General features: G+C 46.0%; 1 protein-coding gene across 1 annotated transcript; it reads right to left on the bottom strand.

The window, feature by feature from the left end:
• Nucleotides 1-9,291: 9,291 nt before the first annotated feature.
• Nucleotides 9,292-18,320, bottom strand: Cckar (cholecystokinin A receptor). The gene is made up of 5 exons (XM_048364478.1): nucleotides 18,209-18,320; nucleotides 17,308-17,559; nucleotides 13,476-13,737; nucleotides 11,169-11,296; nucleotides 9,292-9,806 (listed from the first exon to the last, which is right to left on the bottom strand). The coding sequence occupies exons 1-5, from the start codon at nucleotides 18,318-18,320 to the stop codon at nucleotides 9,292-9,294; spliced, it is 1,269 nt and encodes a 422-aa protein (XP_048220435.1).
• Nucleotides 18,321-19,023: the final 703 nt, after the last annotated feature.

Here is a 19,023-nt window from a genome sequence, read left to right as displayed (position 1 = left end):
TGAGCGATGAAGACCACGAGGGCTTGTTAGGGTCTGAATAGGAAAGTCCCTGAAGACTAATGTGTTGAGTGCTTTGTCCCCAGCTGATGATTCTCTTTGGGGAGGCGGTGAAAACTTTAGGAGGCAGGACCTCGTTGAAGGAAGTGGGTCACAGGAAGTGTGAAAGTTATACTTGGTCCCCATCCCGCCCTCCCTCTCGGCTTCCTGTCTGCCTTGGCCTCCTGCTCCCTCCACCACCATGCTCTCTGCATAACTCTGGGTACCGAATCAATGGAGCCAGAGACTCAGGGGTGAAATTTCTGCTCAACAGTGAGCTAAAAATATATCCCTGCTCCTTTCAAGTCATTCTGTTGGGTATTTTGGTCACAGGAATGAGAAAACTGATGAGCACAAGCTTTTATCAGGAAGCTCTATAACCAGTTCTTTAGGGGATAGAGGCATGGCTCGGTTAGTAGAGTGCTAGCTAAAGAGTGGCAGCAGAAGGTACCCACTTTGAATCCCAGTCTCAGACCTAAGAAGAAAGAAAAGGAAGCTCTCACAGAAAGGAAGAGTATCCCAAGCGAGGGGAGGCATGGGTGTGAGGAAAGATTTGGGGATAGCAAATCGTTCTGTTTTGAAAGAAGAGGAAGATGATGATATGAAAGGAGGGTCAGAAAGGAAGGTAGGCTTTAAATGGCAGGGACCAAGAAGCATGGAAGATAAGAGCAATATATATATATGTATATATATATATTATCAAACTGAATTACAGAGAGGTTACAGTTTCATATATTAGGCATTGGATACATTTCTTGTACTGTTGTTACTTCATCCCTCATTCCCCCCTCCCCCTCCCCCTTTCCCTCCCCCCCCATGAGTTGTTCAGTTCATTTACACCAAACAGTTTTGCAAGTATTGCTTTTGTAGTTGTTTGTCTCTTTTTACCCTGTGTCTCTCGATTTTGGTATTACCTTCCAATTTCCTAGTTCTAATACCAGTATACCCGGTTTCCAATATACTCAGGTAAGATACAGAGAAAGTGTAGGTACAACCACAGGATGGTGATACAAGAACATCATCAATAATAGAGGCTACAGTTACATATGGCACGTTGAAAGTAGTTACAACTGTGATATAACAATCATTTCCATAACATGGAGTTCATTTCACTTAGCATTATCTTATGTGTTCATAAGGGTATAGCTATTGGGCTCCTGTGATCCTCTGCTGTGACTTGCCTAAACCTGTGCTAATTATTCCCTATGAGGGAGACCATTGAGTCCATGTCTCTTTGGGTCTGGCTCACTTCACTTGGTATGACTTTTTCCAAGTTCTTCCATTTCCTTACAAATGGGGCAATGTCATTCTTTCTGATAGAGGCATAAAATTCCATTGTGTATATGTATACCACATTTTCCTGATTCATTCTTCTACTGAGGAGCATCTGGGTTGGTTCCAGATTCTAGCTATGACAAATTGTGCTGCGATGAACTATACTTCTGGGAATGGAGAGAGCTATCCAAGCCTTCTCTTGGTCAGAACAGGATGATAAACAGGGGGAGGAAGTGGAGAGGAGGGAGAAGTAAGATTAGGAGACCATCAGGATACCATTGTGACTTCCTGAGTTCTAACTAACAAAAGATTATGCTCAATAAAAATTAAAAAAGACAATCATCTGGACAAGGCTAATAACTGGAAAAGAAATCTTAGATGTCACTTATGGCAGCTATCATTCATTAAGCACCTGCTTTTTAGAAGATACTCTTCATTTGTAACTAGTTGATTGAAATGTGTGGTGCAATCAGGAAATACTTGTATTTTTCTTTTGCATCTGTCTCTTCAAACTCTCCCCCAATTCACATTCTTAGCAAATCAGGTGACTAAGTCTAATCCATCTCTTTGGAATGCTGGGAAATTTGTCACTTCTTGTCCACAATCACTCAGTCTTTTCCCAATTTAGAAAAGGCTCCTTTGTGATCTCTTTTATTGTCACTCTAAAATTAATATCAGTGTCCTTTAGTATTATTTAACCTCTTATAAATTTCATACAGAGCCTTTCTCTGATGAGTCGGGTACTGGTGGCTCACACCTGTAATCTTAGTGACTCAGGAGGCTGAGATCTGAGAATCTTAGGTTGAAGCCAGGCTTGACAAAGCAGTCTTTGAGAATCTTATCTCCAACTAACCAGCAAAAAGTCAGAAGTGGAGGTATGGCTCAAGTGGTAGAGCACCAGCACTGAGTGAAAAGGCAAAGTGAGAACACCAGGCCCTGGTTTCAATCCCTCCCCCCTCCTTGAGAACTCCTCTCCCTACCCCAGATCTGAGTCTCTGGGGCTGAGTAATTTGTACCACAGCTGAGTAGACCTGGGATATGAGTTCTAATCTCCCTAACTACAAAGCTAAGATTCATCACCATTTCTGGATGCTGTCTTTCCATCCTGAGCCAGCTCCTGAGCCTGAGAATTGGGGAGAGCAGGGGGCGCCATTGGCAGCCAGTGCACATCAGGAAGGGAGATGCTCTGGGATGCAGGAATGAGTTCCATTGCAAATGAGGTAACCAAGGATGGGGGGCACATTGGGTATTCTTTCGATACCCCAGTGGCACCACCATCTGCCCATTTCACTGCGGAAGGAGGGGAGGGGTTGACAGGTAAAGGAAGCTTTGCCCTACAGGCTGATGGAAAAGCTGGCCTGTATTTGTCTCTTTCTGATGATTCTGAGAAAATAGATCTACTTGATAATGGTGGTAATTTGCCAAAGAGGTAAAAGCTCATTTACTGATACTATCTCTTGGCTCACTTGTGAGGTGGTAAAGAATATTAACTTCATCCTAAAAATAAACACAGGGATAGAAACATCCAGGATACAAAGTGGCCAAACCCAGCCTTCAAATCCTCGGCATGCAGGGAGCTCAGAGTGAGAGGCACTGTCCATACCAGGAGGCTCAGGATGGGAGTGGGGGTTCATCTTCCTCTTCCGGGTATTCTCACCAGGGCTAGGATCTAGGCTGCCTCACAGGAGACCAAAGAGTCTGTGATAGATGGCTGAGAGCAGAGGTCATATGATTCTAACAGCAGCCCAATGGAATTAAAAGGGATCTTGGTCTGGCCCCTGCCATTTATGCCTTGTCCAACTTTAAACGAGTTCCTACTTCCTCAGCCTCAGTTTCTTCACTGGTGCAAGATGGAAAATGATACTTCACACATGTTGTTGTCTGAGGAGTTAACTATGAGACCACATTGTTGTCACGGTCCCCAGTGGCTCCAACAGTGTCTGCATGGCTCAGGTTTCAATAAAGGTTGGTACCCTGTATCATGCATGGCCAAATTTAATGCAGGAGTGGATGTATATGTTGGTACTTGCATTGGGGTGAGGTCTGTGTTCCAGAGACGAGTCTGTCATAGCTTGCTCTGGGAAGCTGTGACTTACAAAGGGGGGGGGGGAGTATGTAGATTCCCTGGTTTCTTCTGTTTTGGTTTTGTATGTGTCCACATAACCTTTCCCAGAGGGGGTGGTGAGCTTGCATGTCAAGTAGCTTCTTTGATGGGAAAGCCAGTGGGAAGCTAAGAGAATTAAGGGTGTGCTGGAGTATATATGTATGTATGTGTATTACGTGTGTGTATGTGCATGTGTATGTATATATGTGTGTATATATACACACATATATGTATATATGTGTATATATATAGGGAAACATATACAGTGTCACATTCATACATCCACAAACTTATTAACTGAAGGATGGCACATATAGGGGAGTATTCTGATGGTGTAACTCGTTTGAACAGTGAATTCACAGTTTAACAAAATGAATAATAGGAAGCTGGAACACATCCACACATGTGGACACATTGGGAGGGGAGACAAAGGATGGGGTGTGTGTGATGAAGAACGGAAGGCCAGGAAAATAAGGCCATTATATTCAGTGTACATATCTGAGGGTATGGACGGGGATTGGGAAAGATGGGGGAAAAATGATGGAAGGGGTAACATTGATCAAAATGCACTGTATTCATAATCCAACTTGTTGAATTGAAACCTCTTAATACAACTACTTAAAATTTAAAACATGAAGATTTATTTATACTGTACTACCAAGGCCTCATGCATAGTAGGCAAACACTATCACAGAGCTACAGCCTCAGCTGAGGCAGTGGCTTTTATGGTTGTTGAATTGGAAAGCAGAATCAGCTGGTCCTGGAGTCCAGAGTGGATGATTGAAAATGGCATGTAACTTCCCAGGCAGCCTTGCCCTTGATGCGCCTTTCGTGTTTTGGGGAGTTCCTCCTTAAAAAGCCGTGCTCCCTTCAAAGTGGCCAGAAAAGACCCGGGATGGAGGAGCAACTGCATTCACGTTCGTCCTTTCATTCCCTAACGCAATGATGGGGCACCTATAATCTACCGTGAGCAGTGCTGGATGCTGGGTAACCCATGCTTGTCTGAGCCCTCTGCCTGCTCAAGGAGGAGGATCTGCAGTTTCACTCAGGCAGGGATGGGTGGTATCCAGTTGTGAGGCTGGCCCTGGGCTGGGGAGCAGCTCTGTGTGTGTGTGTGTGTGTGTGTGTGTGTGTGTGTGTGTGTGTGTGTGTTGGTATTGGGGCTTGATCTCAAGGCTTCTTTTGTTCAAAGCTAGGGCTCTGCCACTTGAGCAACAGCAGCACTTCCGGTTTCTTCTGCGTAGTTTATTGGAGATAAGAACCTCACAAATTTTCCTGCCCTGGTTGGTTTTGAACTGTGATTCTCAGATCTCAGCTTCCTGAGTAGCTAGGGTTACAGGTGTGAGTCACCAGCAGCCACCTTGAGGAGCAGCCTTAATAAGCCAGGAAGCAGGCTGGGAATGTGGCTTAGTGTACTCGCCTTGCATGCATGAAGCCCTGGGTTCAATTCCTCAGCACCACATAAACAGAAAAAGCCAGAAGTGGCGCTTTGGCTCAAGTGGTAAGTGCTAGCCTTGAACAAAAGAAGCCAGGGACAGTGCCCAGGCTCTGAGTTCAAGGCCTAGGACTGGCAAAAAAAAAAAAAAAAAAAAAAAGAAGCCAGGATGCTATTTTCCTCATGAGGGGACTAGGAAGCTAGACAGAGAGCCGACCTAAGGGGGAGAGAGGTGTCAGGTGGGGAGTGGATGTGCATGAATTGGGGGTGGCAAAGGGGCCCCCCACAGGGAGGCTTTGAACTACTTTCCTTAGCCCTCAAGCATGAGCTTGGGTCTTTAGCATGGGTGTAATCATGGAATGGGTATGTGCCATTCTCCTTCTCAAAGGCAGTGAGGGGGGGGAGTAGCTAACCATGGGGTTCTGCAGACAAGGGATCCTCCACTGTTGGTTATCGGTGTCTCAACATTGTCCCCAGACCAACACTCTCCCATTCGGAGGAAAGGGAGACAAGGGGATGCACAGAGAGGCATGGGAGCCTCTGTGGGAATGCGTAGAGTGGGAGGACGCCGGCTGGAAATCCTGCTCCTCTCTGGCAAGCTTAAGACTCTCTGTGATTAGAATCATAGCCGTGGAAAGAAAGAGAGGCCACCAAAAGCACTGGAGGTGTGACAGAAGCCAGTCACATTTATTGAAACGCATCATGTGCAGCATAGTGTGTGGGCCAAACACAAAAAGGAAATACAATAGAGGTTTCACAGCAACCATCGCTCATCTCACGAGGATGACATTTTACTTGCACAGGGGAGACACGTGTGAAGCATATAGGAACATGTGCAATCAAACCTTGGGTATACACACAGTGCTCATTCACTACATGGGGACAGGACATGCTACCACGGCGACGGAGGCACAAAGAAGCCACTGTGACACACAATTTCGTTAAAGAGAAAATACACAATTCTTCATTCCAGTGTTCTGGCCTATCTCTCCGGTGATAAAAGGAAGCTTCCAGAAGACACTAGAAAATGCCAAAAACCAGTAAGTTTTTTGTTTGCTTAACCCTGCTGGCTGCTTTAGTTCAGATGTAAATTAATAACCTACTTTAGCATGAAGCAAGGGCCATTAACAAAGCAGGAGAATAGTATTATGTAAAAACAAAATTAATCAGTAAAATCAGACCTTTCCAAAAAGGTCAAGTACAGATCCTGAAAATTAATAGTTTTACTCTCTCTCCATCTCCCTCTCCCTCTCCCTCTCCCTCTCTCTCTCTCTCTCTCTCTCTGTGTTTGTGTGTGTGTGTGTGTGTGTGTGTGTGTGTGTGTATAAAAGCTCCTATTAAGCAAAAGACTTCCCGATAAATTAAATCAACAGGGCATCTTTAAAATTGCTTTCTATTTTTATACACTTTAAAAACATTTTGAGATAGGGTCACTAGATAAAATATAGGATGCATTTCAGTGCCTGGAACCTAGTTGTTCGAGAAACACTCATTGCTCATCTGAATTAGAATTTAGCTGAATGTCTGTGTTTTTTATTAAGTCATTCTGGAAACTATTATTTTAGATTAACTTGCATTTAGAAGGTATGTTCCAGAAGTTCCTAATAAGGAGTGTAGAAGCTGGGGAGCAATTTATCTTTTTTATAAGCTAATACAGTCTGGTGGAGAGAATTCTTAGTCTTTTAACAGGAAAATTATAGATAATATAAGACATCCTCAACTGTTAGAGACATTTTTATTTCTTGTGTCACTGTAATTTTCGACTTGTTTTTTGGTGGTGCTGGGGTTGAACTTGCCAGGCAGGTGCTCTACCGCTTGAGCCATGCTCCCTACACAAACTGAAGTTTTAGCAATGTGTGTTTTTGTTGGTTGAAGTTTTACCTTGACATCTTTGATTGAAATAGTTGGTGACAGATGGTAAAATAAGATTGTGGTCTGAGGAAGGGGAAGCCTGGTTTGAAAATTATATGCATATCATCCTCTCAACAATTTCTTCACAGCAGGTGACCATTCTTTGCAGAAAACAAATGCAGTGCTTCCATCTTGTACAACATGCTACCTGATCATTTCTGGCCATTCTCCTCTTCCCCCTTTACATGGATTCGTTTGTGGCAGTACAGAGTTTGAACTCAGGGCCTCAAGCATACTACATAGATGCTCTACCATGTAAGCTATGCCTCCAACCCCCCTTATAGATTTTTGGGGCACACTGGCCTCAGTATATCCAACAGAGTATCAAACCCAGGTTAGTGGAGGGTTATAACCTCAGCGAAAGAAGCAAAGGTCAGCTCACTTCTCAGATGCTCGTCTGGTAAAGCTATGATATTTATTCCTATTTTTTGTTTGTGGATATTTGCTTATTTCCTGCATAAGTAGGAAACTTCTGTTATATATGCCCACATTAATTTATTGCAGGGCAATGTTTCTCTTTTTTTTTTTTTTTTTTTTTTTGCCAGTCCTGGGCCTTGGACTCAGGGCCTGAGCACTGTCCCTGGCTTCTTCCCGCTCAAGGCTAGCACTCTGCCACTTGAGCCACAGCGCCGCTTCTGGCCGTTTTCTGTATATGTGGTGCTGGGGAATCGAACCTAGGGCCTCGTGTATCCGAGGCAGGCACTCTTGCCACTAGGCTATATCCCCAGCCCCACAATGTTTCTCTTAACGAAGGAAAGAGATGTTGGTATACTGACCTGACACGTTCTATTCTAGCAATGTCTTTACGAGTCATCTCTGAGTGCATAACTTGTATTTATTATGCATTGAGATTTCCAAATTGGAGGAGAGAAATTTCAACACTCATTTTGCAATGAAGTTCCTATGAAACTCCAACTCCTTTTTGAAGGGATGTAAAGTAATAACACTTGTTGAATTTCAACATCCATTAAACAATTCCTTTTATAAACATACCCAAGAATATTCCGTGTTTATCTGTAAAGAATATAAGCATTTGTTCAGTTTACACATCTGTAAAAAAGTACCCAAATATTAGCAGAAACATAGATTGTATTTAAAAGCATAGGCAGTATTGACATTCAAAAGTGATTTGTTTACTCAATCCAAGAGGGCCCGTTTCCTTCTGCAATTGGCCATGTACTTTTCCACTGCTGGCCAGCAGTGGAAAACTTACAACTCTCCTTTGAAGCTAGAGATCTTTCTGGAAAAGAGGAAATTTAGGTGCATAGGAGCAATTAAGTTGGGGCAAAGAAGTTACGGGGTTTAAAAATCACCTTATAAAGAAGTTAAATAATGCATACCAAGAAAGAAGATAAAGCTGCCAGGCACTGGTGGCTCACGGCTGTAATCCTAGCTACTCAAGAGGCTGAGATCTGAGCATCACAGTTGCAAGCCAGCCTGGGCAGGAAAGTCCCTATGACTCTTTCCTCCAATTAACTAGCAAGAAGCTAGAAGTGGAGCTATGGTTCAAGTGGTAGAGTGCCTGTCTTGAGTGAAAAAACTAAAGGACAGTGTCTGAGTCCTGATTTCAAGCCCCAGTAAGTACATTGGCACAAAAAAAAAAAAAAAAAAAAAAAGGTTCTTTGTGCATATTCTGCTACTTGGCATTTATATAGTAAAATACATTAGGCCTAGCTCTTTGCCACATATACTTTTCTTTGGGGAAATATGAGTCCTGAATTCTATCTTTCCTTCTTCTGACTAGTCTACAAAGCAGACTGTTCTCTTCCTACAGACCCTGCTCAGAGGGGCTGTCTCCCGGCACTCCTGCCCCGGTGCTCACAAGGGAGGTGCCCATTGGAGAAATGTGAAAGAGAGACAGGGGTGTTGGGAAAGAGGGCAGAGCAGCGTTCCTAATCCTGCATGAGCAGCCTCCACAGCAGAGTGCAGAAGTGTGCCATTAGGGGGGAAGGCCTCTTGCCGGGAGTGTTGTAGAACCTTCTAAGGCTCAGTAGAGGCCACATTTCCATTCTGGATATGTGCTTGGCAGGCACCTGGGTGGCATGAGGCCTGTGGGATTTTGTTATGGAGAGTACCTTGGCTCACTCTCTCTCTGGAAACTGAGGCCCAAGCCTTTCTGGGACAGGAGGAGGGATTAACAAATCAGACTAGGAAGAGGCTCCACAGAAGGTGGGGCCTCCTTTCTCCTTCACCTCTGCTTCCTCCTCCTCCTCCTCCTCCCCTTCTCCTGCCCTGGTGGTCTCCTTCTCCTTCTCCTTCTCCCCCTCCCCCTCCTCCTTCTCCTTCCTCCTTCCTCCTCCTTCTCCTTCCTCCTTCCTCCTCCTCCTCCTCTGCCTTCCTCTCCCCCCCCCTCCTCCTCCTCCTCCTCCTCCTCCTCCTCCTCCTCCTCTCCTCCTCCTCCTCCTCCTTCCTCCCCCCCCCCCCCCTCCTCCTCTCCTCCTCCTCCTCCTCTCCTCCTCCTCCTCTCCCTCCCCCCCTCCTGCCCTGGGCCCCTCCTTCGCTGCGCTGCGCCCGGGGAGGCCAGGCCGGCTCAGGGCGGAGGCGCAGAGGGGCTCATGTGGCTGTAGGAACACCGGGAGAGCGACGCCCCCATGGTCCTTCCGTCCTCCTCCTCAGCCCCCTCGCCTCGCCCCCCGGGGGGACCAGGGTTGGGGCAGCAGGGGAAGGTGGCCATGAAGCCCAGGCGGAAGCGTTTGTTCATGAAGCAGTAGATGATGGGGTTGACGCAGGAGGAGGTGTAGGAGAGGAGGTGGATGAAGGAGATGGGGGTCCCGGAGAGGTGGCGCTCGGCGGAGACGGTGTCGTAGGCGCGCCAGGCGTTGGCGCTGAAGATGGGCATCCAGCAGAGGAAGAAGAGGAGCACGATGACGATGAGCATGCGGATCACCCGCTTCTTGGCCATCAGGTTGGCCGCGGAGCTGCTGCTCCGGATGCGCTGGACGCGGCCCACGCTGCCGGCGGACAGCGGCTGCAGCTCCAGCTTCCTGGGCGCGCGGGCCTTGGGCGCGTAGCAGCCGTCGCTGTCCTCGGTGCTCGCCTTCCTGTCTGGGTGGGCAAGCCACAGCGCGAATGGCTCGGGGGACCGTGCTCCACAGCACGCCAGGGACCCACCCGCCGCCTTCCCTAGCTACTCCCTCCTTCAAGGCGGCTTCGACAGGTCAAATCATGCGTCCCCTAGACGGCACAATATGCAATGAAAGGATGCCTCGCGCGTCAAGATTACAGAGAGAAAAACAATGGCGAGGCAATGGTTCCTACTCTTCCTTCTCCTTTCTTTCTGAGCATGCTCCTCACTGCTTGCTACCTTTCCAGATGATTGTAGCAACTCCAGAAAAAGTGGAGGAAAATGTACTGAAGGCACACACCCGATGTTATCTGCCGTAATCAAGAGCTGGGAAGGGGAAAGTTATGGCCACAAGTCTTGGGGCCCAACTTAGTGGCTGGTAGGTTACCGAGGGGCTGGGGAGAGAGGAGAGCGCACAGGGAACAGAACTGACAAATAACTGGGCTTTGGGCCTTAGGTCAAATCTTTTCAATCTCTTCTAATGCCTTTGGAAAGGCATAAGGACAGAACAGAGTTGTTATTATATAATTATCGCAGGATCTTCTATTTGAATAGAATTTCACCAAGAGTCTGGGATACGTGGTTCTACCCTTATAACTGGGTTATGTGTGCATCCTTTCCTTTTATTCCAATCAATATACGTGTCTGAAAGGGATGAATCTTCCATTTTACAGATGAGAAAATAGTCTCCAGACTGCCATATGACACAGAGTCTCATAAAAATGCACTCAAAAATCTCCACTGTAGGGGCTGGCAAGGTGGCTTAGTGTTAGAGTGCTTGCCTTGCATGCATGAAGCCCTGAGTTTGATTCCTCAGCAGCACATAAACAGAAAAAAGCTGGAAGAGGTGCTGTGGCTCAAGTGGTAGAGTGCTAGCCTTGAATGGAAAGAAGCCAGGGACAGTGCTCAGGTCCTGAGTCCTAGCCCCAGGACTGGCAAAAACAAACAAAAAAACTCCACTATATAGATTGACTTAGAGGCTTATTCCTATAAATTTAGCTACTCAGGAGGCCGAGTTCTGAGAGTCAAGTTTCAAAGTCATCCTGGGGAGAAAAAAAATCTCCGAGACTCTTATCTCCAATTTCCTTATCTCCAATTAAGCTGCCAAAAGCCAAAAGTTGAGGTGTGGCTCAAGTGGTAGACTGCTAGCCTTGAGCACAAAAGCCAGGTAAGAGTGCAAGGCTCTGAGAGTTCAAGCCATAGTTACCAGCACACACACACACACACGCACGCACACACAGTCCCACTGTGCTTCATATACACACTGGGTGAGTCTATTTCAATAATAGAAAGCAAGATTTTTGTGCTCACTTGGCAGAAATTGTTAGCTAAACAATGCTTACCTTTAGCAGATTTCTTCTGGCTAGCATCAAATTTTATTCCTTGGTAGAGTTCCAAAGAGATTAATCCATATGCTACCACCATCACAACTCCAGGGATAATAAAGAGGATGAGCAACAGGAACGTATGCCTGATAGAATTAAGAGAAATTCAATAACCAGTAATTCTGGACATTCAAACTCAGATGGGTAGGAGGTTTTAACTGGTCTGAGCAGACACATCAATCACTAACATATCATGTCCTTGGAAACTCCATGTCGGGAGGCTCAGATGTTACAACTTGTTCACATCTTTTCTTCTTTTTTTAAAAAGATAAAGTCTTTATGAAAGACAAATTAGAAAGGTTTGACCTAATTCTATGCCTAAAACAATCTAATATTTGAAAAATAGTAACAATCCAGGTAAAGTAGTGTGCACTAGTAATCTAAGATACTCAGAGGGTTGAGGTAGAAGGATCATTTGAGCCTAGGAGTTCAAAGCCATGATGGGCAACATAGTGAGATTCGATCTCTAAAACAAATCAATAGCAAAAACAGGGGAAAAAAATCCCAATAACAACCACAAAGAACAAACAAAACTTTAAATGAGACCAAGTGAGTTATATTATAAAGATGTTGCCAACATAATAATAACAGTAAGAATGAGAGCTTACATTCATTATTACACACATGTGTGTAATATGTACTGCATGCTAACCTAAACACTTGGCATATATTACATCTATTTAAGTCCCGTAACAGATTTGGAAGTGTATACTATTATCCTATTATTTTATTATTATACTATTATATTAATGTATTATTGTATATTATACTATTATCCTACTGTTGCTTTTAGGGATAAGATTTTGAGACTGAAGGAGATGAAATAATGTATCCAAACCCTCCTCACTTGTGGTAGAGGGAGAATTTGAAGTCAAGCAATAAGCAATCAGCAAAGCTCTTACATATGGAGACTTTAAGATACGAGAGGAATCACAGGCTTAGGTAGAGATGGTGAGAAATTTCCTTTTGGTATTTTTACAAAATGTGGCATTCTGGTTGCTCCTGATTCCTGAGCAAGTCATGAATTTCCATGGGCGCTGATTCTCCTGCCTTCTGCGAAGCTGGCAACACTTTTGGCCGGGCAGAGCTATGCTTTCTCTAAACATGTTTGGCTCCTGAGGAATCCCAGCCTCCTGCGTTATGAATCTAGCCTCTAAATCACTTTTGCCATCTGGCATATGTAAGCTGACACAGGGAGGCTATAAAATTGTCAGCGGCTTACAGTGGCGGGGCCGTTTCTCATTGCAACTGGACATGCTTTGATTTCTTTTCAGATCTTAGAAATAACCTTCCATTTGCAACATCATTCTTTTCTTTATCTCTGTGCGTGTATGAAAGGGGAAAGGCAAAGAAGGCCGAGAGAATTGATGTTGAAACTATTCTGCATATCTAGTTTCCTGCTTCTAAAACATCCTCACAATGAGTAAACACAGCAATCTGCATTTGTGACACTCTTTTTTTATGCCAGTCTTGAAGCTTGAACTCAGAGCCTACGTAATGTCATTGAACTTTTTTACTCAAGACTGGTACTCTGCTACTTCAGAGCCATACCTCTACTTCTGACTTTTTGGTAGCTAATTGGAGATTAGAATTTCATGGGGTTTCTGCCAGGGCTGGCTTTGAACCTTGATCCTCAGGTCTCAGCCGTCTGAGTAGCTAGGGTGACAGGCATGAGCTACTGGTGTCTAGCATGTGTAAAATATTTCTATTATTAACTCCTTGTAGAGCAAGAGTCTAAAGCTTAGCCTGCCTGTGTGACCTAGATCATGACCACCCTGCTGGTAAGCAAGGAGAGTGTATAGGAATTTCCCCTGTGTCTGCAGAGTTCTGGGTGAGCATCATGGTGAGCTGTAAGAAACACCACATGGGATCTGGGATGCACTCTCTGCTCAGTCTTCGATTCTTTAGAGAATTGTGGCTTTCCAAGTCTTCTAAAGGCCTTCCGGCCATCTGCAGAGTAGACCTGTTGGTCCTACACAGAGTCGCTGCTCTCACAAGCCTTGAGAGCTTAGTAAAGTGATCTTCCTACATCTCGGCTTCCTCATCTAGAGTGAGAGTGTGGCGATTGTACCTCAAAACCAGAGGGGTTTGAGAAGATTGATTGAGTCACTCGACATAGGGCATGTAAATGGCAGCACTCCAGCTCAGTGTTTGTTATTCTAGAATGAGGCTAGAATGACCTCCTTCTAGAAGTCTCAAGGACATGGCACTCCAGAGATTTCCATTACAAATGGATGTGAAAAGAGCTCACAGAATCCAACTCACCAGGACTGCTGCATGGCATCATTTGGCAGGAGAAAGCGGCACATGTTTGCGGTCTGGTTGTTGTTTTTGGTAAAAGGCACCAAGTTGCTGTAGACAGGGTAGGGCGTCATGATGGTGAAGGAGAGACACCAGGTAGCTGCAATCACCTTCAAGGCATGGGATTTTGTTTGCCAGACCCGGGACTTTAAGGGTTTGCAAATGGCGCCGTATCTCTCCAGTGAAATGGCTACCAGGTTGAAGGTGGAAACGCTCACAGAGGTGCCTGGGAAGGGGCACAGAAGCCAGACACGTTGGCACTGAAATGCAAAGCTTATCTGCACATTAGCTGAAAGCATATCTGCTCAGCACAGGTTTAATATCAGAGGAGACTACTCCACAGGCAAAGAAATATTGTGTATGTGTATTTTTGATTCCCAGCTTTGTTCCCAGTGCTTTTACAGGCCGTGAAGACTATGTGTTTACAAATCTCATGGCCAGTTTTCAAATAAGTTAGTGAGCTTTGATTGCAATCAAAAGGTTCATTAATTAATAACCAAAGGGGATACAAATGCATTGCTGTCTCACAGAAAACTAAAGAAACCTAGCCAGGCACCGGTGGCTCATGCCTATCATCCTAGCTAACACAGGAAGCTGAGCTCTGAGGATCACAGTTTGAAGCTAACCCTGGGTAGAAAGGTCTGTTGCACTGTCAGACTCTAACTCCATCTCTAGCAAAGAACCAGAGTGGGGGTGTGGCTCAAGGGGTAGAGTGCCACCCACAAGTAAGAAAGCTGAGCAAAAGTGCAAGGCCCTGTCTGAAACTGAATGCAATGATTTTCTGAAAACACAGTTTTAAAGAGTGAAACATTCTAAATTTCAAAATGTTGTCTTTTGAAAAAATACATAGATAAAATGATGGAAGAGAAATATTCCACCATGTAAAGGTTTCTCAGCATAGAAATGAGGTCTTCCTAGTCACTCTGCTTTTCTGTGTTTTATGAAATGAACATGATTCATGATTACAATAAAAACATCAGAAAGACCACCTTTAAAGACATATCCTTGTACCTTGTCAAAAGAACCTTCATCTCCCTTGACTTTGGCATCATGTATGTATGTCTGTGTGTTATGTCTTAGAATGCCTTGAAAACTTTCCCTGAGAATCTCAGAGCCATACATACTGCCAATTCTTCTGAGCTCATCCCATGATTTCTCAGACCTCAAGATTAATATAGATTGGGGATCAGAGTTCAGAACCTGGCAGAGTTAGAGCCCCTCATGTAGACACATGATGTCTCTAAAACTATGTTTAAACGTTCTTTTTCATTTTTTTAAGGGTGCTTATAGCCCTAGCTTTTTCAAAGTCTTAAAGGAGTCTATGATTCCCCCATTGCATTAAGTGAAAGCTCCTGTTCTGGACAGCCTTTGGGGTGATTTCATCTTAGAGGTCTGACAGCATTTAGAAAGGAGAGGGCAGCCCGGACTCCTCCAGTTCCTTCTGTGTAATGTCCACTGTCGCTCTTCATTTGCTTGTTTGTTAATTGTTAGCAATTGTATTAAAGAGACATAAAGCTGGAAGATTAATTCAAATGTCTAGAATTAGAAAATAGTCACAGTGACATTCTAAATACCTTCAGAATTACCTGGCTTTCCTCTTTTTTTTTTTTCACTGTTCTAAAATGTTTTCTTAATTAAAGTGAAATTGGCATAATCCAAAGCTGAACAGTGTAAAATGAATAGTTTCATGAACTCTCAATGTCACGTGACCACCAGGGCACTCAAGGTCACCCTCCTTCATGTGAGAGAATTCCCAGGGGCGCGGACAGGCCTGGGGAACTGAAGGCCCTAGGAAGGTCTGGAGATGATTGCTCCATTATTGAACACTGGTGCTTTTCATCTGTAGGCTCTTTTTAAAAATGATTTTCAGAGGACTTGGGCACAGAGTGTCATGTTCTTGGGGACTTGTTTGTGGCATGAGGGTCAGGAATTCAGTCCATTGTGTTTGTGTGGGTTTTGCTTCCTCAAGTGGGAAAAATTTTCAGTTTTTTGGTCATTGAAGGCTGCCTGGGCCAATTCAGTGCTAATTTGTGTGTGTGTGTGTGTGTGTGTATACACGCGCGCGTGCACTTGCATGCACATGCACCCCACTCCTGGGGCTTGAATTCAGGGCCTGGGTGCTGTCCTTGAGCTTTTTTTTTTTTTTTTTGCCAGTCCTGGGGCTTGGACTCAGGGCCTGAGCACTGTCCCTGGCTTCTTTTTGCTCAAGGCTAGCACTCTGCCACTTGAGCCACAGCGCCACTTCTGGCCATCTTCTGTATATGTGGTGCTGGGGAATTGATCCCAGGGCCTCATGGATACGAGGCAAGCACTCTTGCCACTAGGCCAAATCCCCAGCCCCTGTCCTTGAGCTTTTTTGCTCAAGGCGAGTGTTCTACCATTTGAGCCATAGCTTCACTTTGGGCGTTTTGGTGGTTAATTGGAGAGAAGAGTCTCACTTTCCTCTCTGGGCTGGCTTTGAACCACAATCCTCAGATCTCAGCCTTCTGAGTAGCTAGGATTGATGAGTGTGAGCCAGGGGCAACCAGCATGAAGCTAGGCTTGGATTAGAACAAAATCCATCCTCTCCCATCACCATCTCTCCTTCTTTCCCAAGTAGTTCTCAGAACAGGTAAGGATCAAGGCAGTTTGCAGAGAGGAGAGCGTAGACACAGGTCTTACTGAACTTCAGAAGAGCTGTAACAATGGCAAACTCAGACTGCACTCCACCTCTGCAGTGGCTGCTAATACTGGTTCAAATCCCAGCTATGGGGATTGCTGCCTGTGTGTCCTTGGGCACATTAAGAACCTCTCTATGCCCCTGCCCTCACCTTGATAAACAGGCAAGAATGGCAATATTATTCCATAGGCTGGCTAATGGATAACATAAACAACCCAATATCAGGTACATAAAAGTACTCAAAAATATTAATTCTGGTGAGTTTTATTATAATCATTTTAATTGTCAGAAGAAGAGCACTAAATACGTCAACCTAGAGGGATCAGCTTAATCCACCCTCCACCCCCAAGAGCATATTCAGCTCCTTACCAGGGGCATAGACTTCTTGGTCTGTCTGCCTGCCATGCTGTCTGTCTGTCTGTGAGATGGTTCTAGTCTCTGAGAAGTTAACCCTAAGAAGAGAATCTAGACCTATGGTCCAGCTGTTTTACAATTGCTTGCGTTCTGTGACAAAGCAAGGGTCATAAAGAAGGACCCTTCTCCATATTGCATGACTGCACTTGTCCCCAGGAGCCACGAATCCAGTTGGAGAGAACTCAGGATACAATCTGTGGCTTTCAGAAGGGACTAGGGCCTCTTGAAACCATTTTTGGGTTCTCTCCTTGTGCCCGGGACCCAGTGGATTCCATATCCTCTGTGTTCCTGTACCAACTTCCAACATGCAGAATCTGGTTGGTTGTAGGGCTTGAACTCAGGGCCTGGGTGCTGTCCCTGAGCTCTTTTGCTCACGGCTAGCACTCTACCACTTGGAGCTACAGCACTACCTCCAGTTTTCTAGAGCTGAGAGTCTCAGGGACTTTCCTGCCCAGGCTGGCTTCCAACTGTGATCCTCAGATCTCAGCCTCCTGAGTAGCTAGGATTACAGATGTGAGCCACCGGCACCTGGCATCCAACACACATAATGTTTGGTGGACCTATCTACATGCAGCACCTGTGTTCATGCCCAGATCCTTGGACAGGCAGATGTTAGTGTATTCGGGTCCAGTGAAGCCCCTCTCCTGGTGCTCAGGATTGGGAAGGTGGCGGGGGGGGGGGCTGGGTAGGGGCTGAGCTGAGCTCCCAAGGCTAAACACTCACCCATGAAGTACGTGGTGGTCTTGCACACTGCGCTCCCGAAGATGAAATCCCTGAGCAGGTTGGGGATGAGGTTGAAGGGCATGCAGAAGAGACACAGCATGAGGTCGCTGACAGCCAGGGAGAGCAGGAAGATGTTGGTGACGGTTCTCATCCTTTTGTTGCGAATCAACACGGTGATGACTAGCGTGTTCCCTAGCACGCTGAGCACGAAAATCAAGGTGTACAGGAAAATCTGCACGGCCGGCTGCCACTCTGGAGAGGAGCAGGCGCAGGTGGGAAGGGTCGGGGTGGGGAGAGCAGCATGTTAAGACCTGGTGTTTATCCACCCCACTCCCTGTTGGAGGGAAGGGGTGCACCCCGGAGGGACCCCATATACTCCTGCCCTGAACCATTTGTGCTGAGCCATACTGAGGTGGCATGGCAATCCAGAGGCTTTGCAAAGGTTGGTTTGTGAAAGGATCTCTTTTGGAAACCACTTTTGCCTAAGGACAGAATTTCTAAATTGCGAGGGCTTCCTCTGCTAAGATGCTAAATAATCACTTCTTCATACTGGGTTCTTCCCTACCCCCCAAGAACAGCCACCTCGCCCTGCCCTGTCTCAGCGCCCCCCCCTTTTAAAAAAATGCTTGTTAAGTTCAGACTTGCACGCTAGCATTTCTTTCTTACTCCTACTGCTTGTGTCCCTCCCAGCTCAAGTCCCACACACGAGTCCCCAACTTTCCCACGAGGCACAAGGAGCCGGTGGGATTGCAGTTTGCTTTTGATTCCAACTTCAGAGGCCGGGATTGGATTCCACCTGCTCTCACGACCCTGACAGCGGCTCTTTTATCAGCTTTGCCTTCTCTCTGCCTCCCCCAACCCCAAAGACTTCGGAATGCAAAGTATAGCTTCCCGTACCTACCTTTGGAAGGGTGAGACTGGTCCGTGCAGAACAGGGTCTCATTGTCGAGCCCCAGTTCGCAAAGGGGGGCGAAGCTGCTCCCATTCACGAGGAGGCTGTCCACCGCGTCCATCCTCGCCGGCTGCTTTCTATCAAGTGCCTGCGAGCTGGGAACTGCTCACTCCCGGCTCGTTCCTCTAAGGGTCGCAGAGGCCAAATGCAACCTGCCATGGAGAGACCAACAGGAGGAAGCGAGGTCCAGGGTGGCCCTTTGTAGCCATTCCGAAAGCCACCTGGAGCTCACCCTGCTGGGTCCGGCTCAGGCGGCGTTTGCATTACTATGGTTGAAACACAGCTGGTGCAAGCCGAGCTTGCTCCCACCCCGCCTGCTCCTGGGCCTGACTGTACGTTTTAACCCTTGCCAGAATGGGGCTACTTTTGCAACACATGCAGACTCTCTCTCTCTCTCTCTCTCTCTCTCTCTCTCTCTCTCTCTCTCTCTCCTAGTACCTCTCCTCACCTAGACATATACAGAATGAAGCCCACATGGGCTGTGTGAGGCAGGACCAATTAACACAGCAACAGATCCAATAGTGCAGACACAGGACCGAGGGACATGAGGGCTGGGCTCCTTCCTCCTTATAAAAAGGCAATTAGTGCCTTTTTAGCTTTGGAGCCATGCCCAGCCACATGTGTGGCGATCACTGCTGGGTGGCTGGTTGTTAAGTTGTTACTAGCGGCAGTGGAATGTCTGATGGTCTCTGCCCTTGATAATTAGAAGCAGGGGATACGTCCAAATATAAGCTCGTGGGTCCTTACTTGAACAGAAGGTTTCT

Source organism: Perognathus longimembris, chromosome 16, assembly GCF_023159225.1.
Source record: "Perognathus longimembris pacificus isolate PPM17 chromosome 16, ASM2315922v1, whole genome shotgun sequence".
NCBI lineage: Eukaryota > Metazoa > Chordata > Mammalia > Rodentia > Heteromyidae > Perognathus > Perognathus longimembris.
This window is presented reverse-complemented; position numbering and strand designations above follow the sequence as displayed.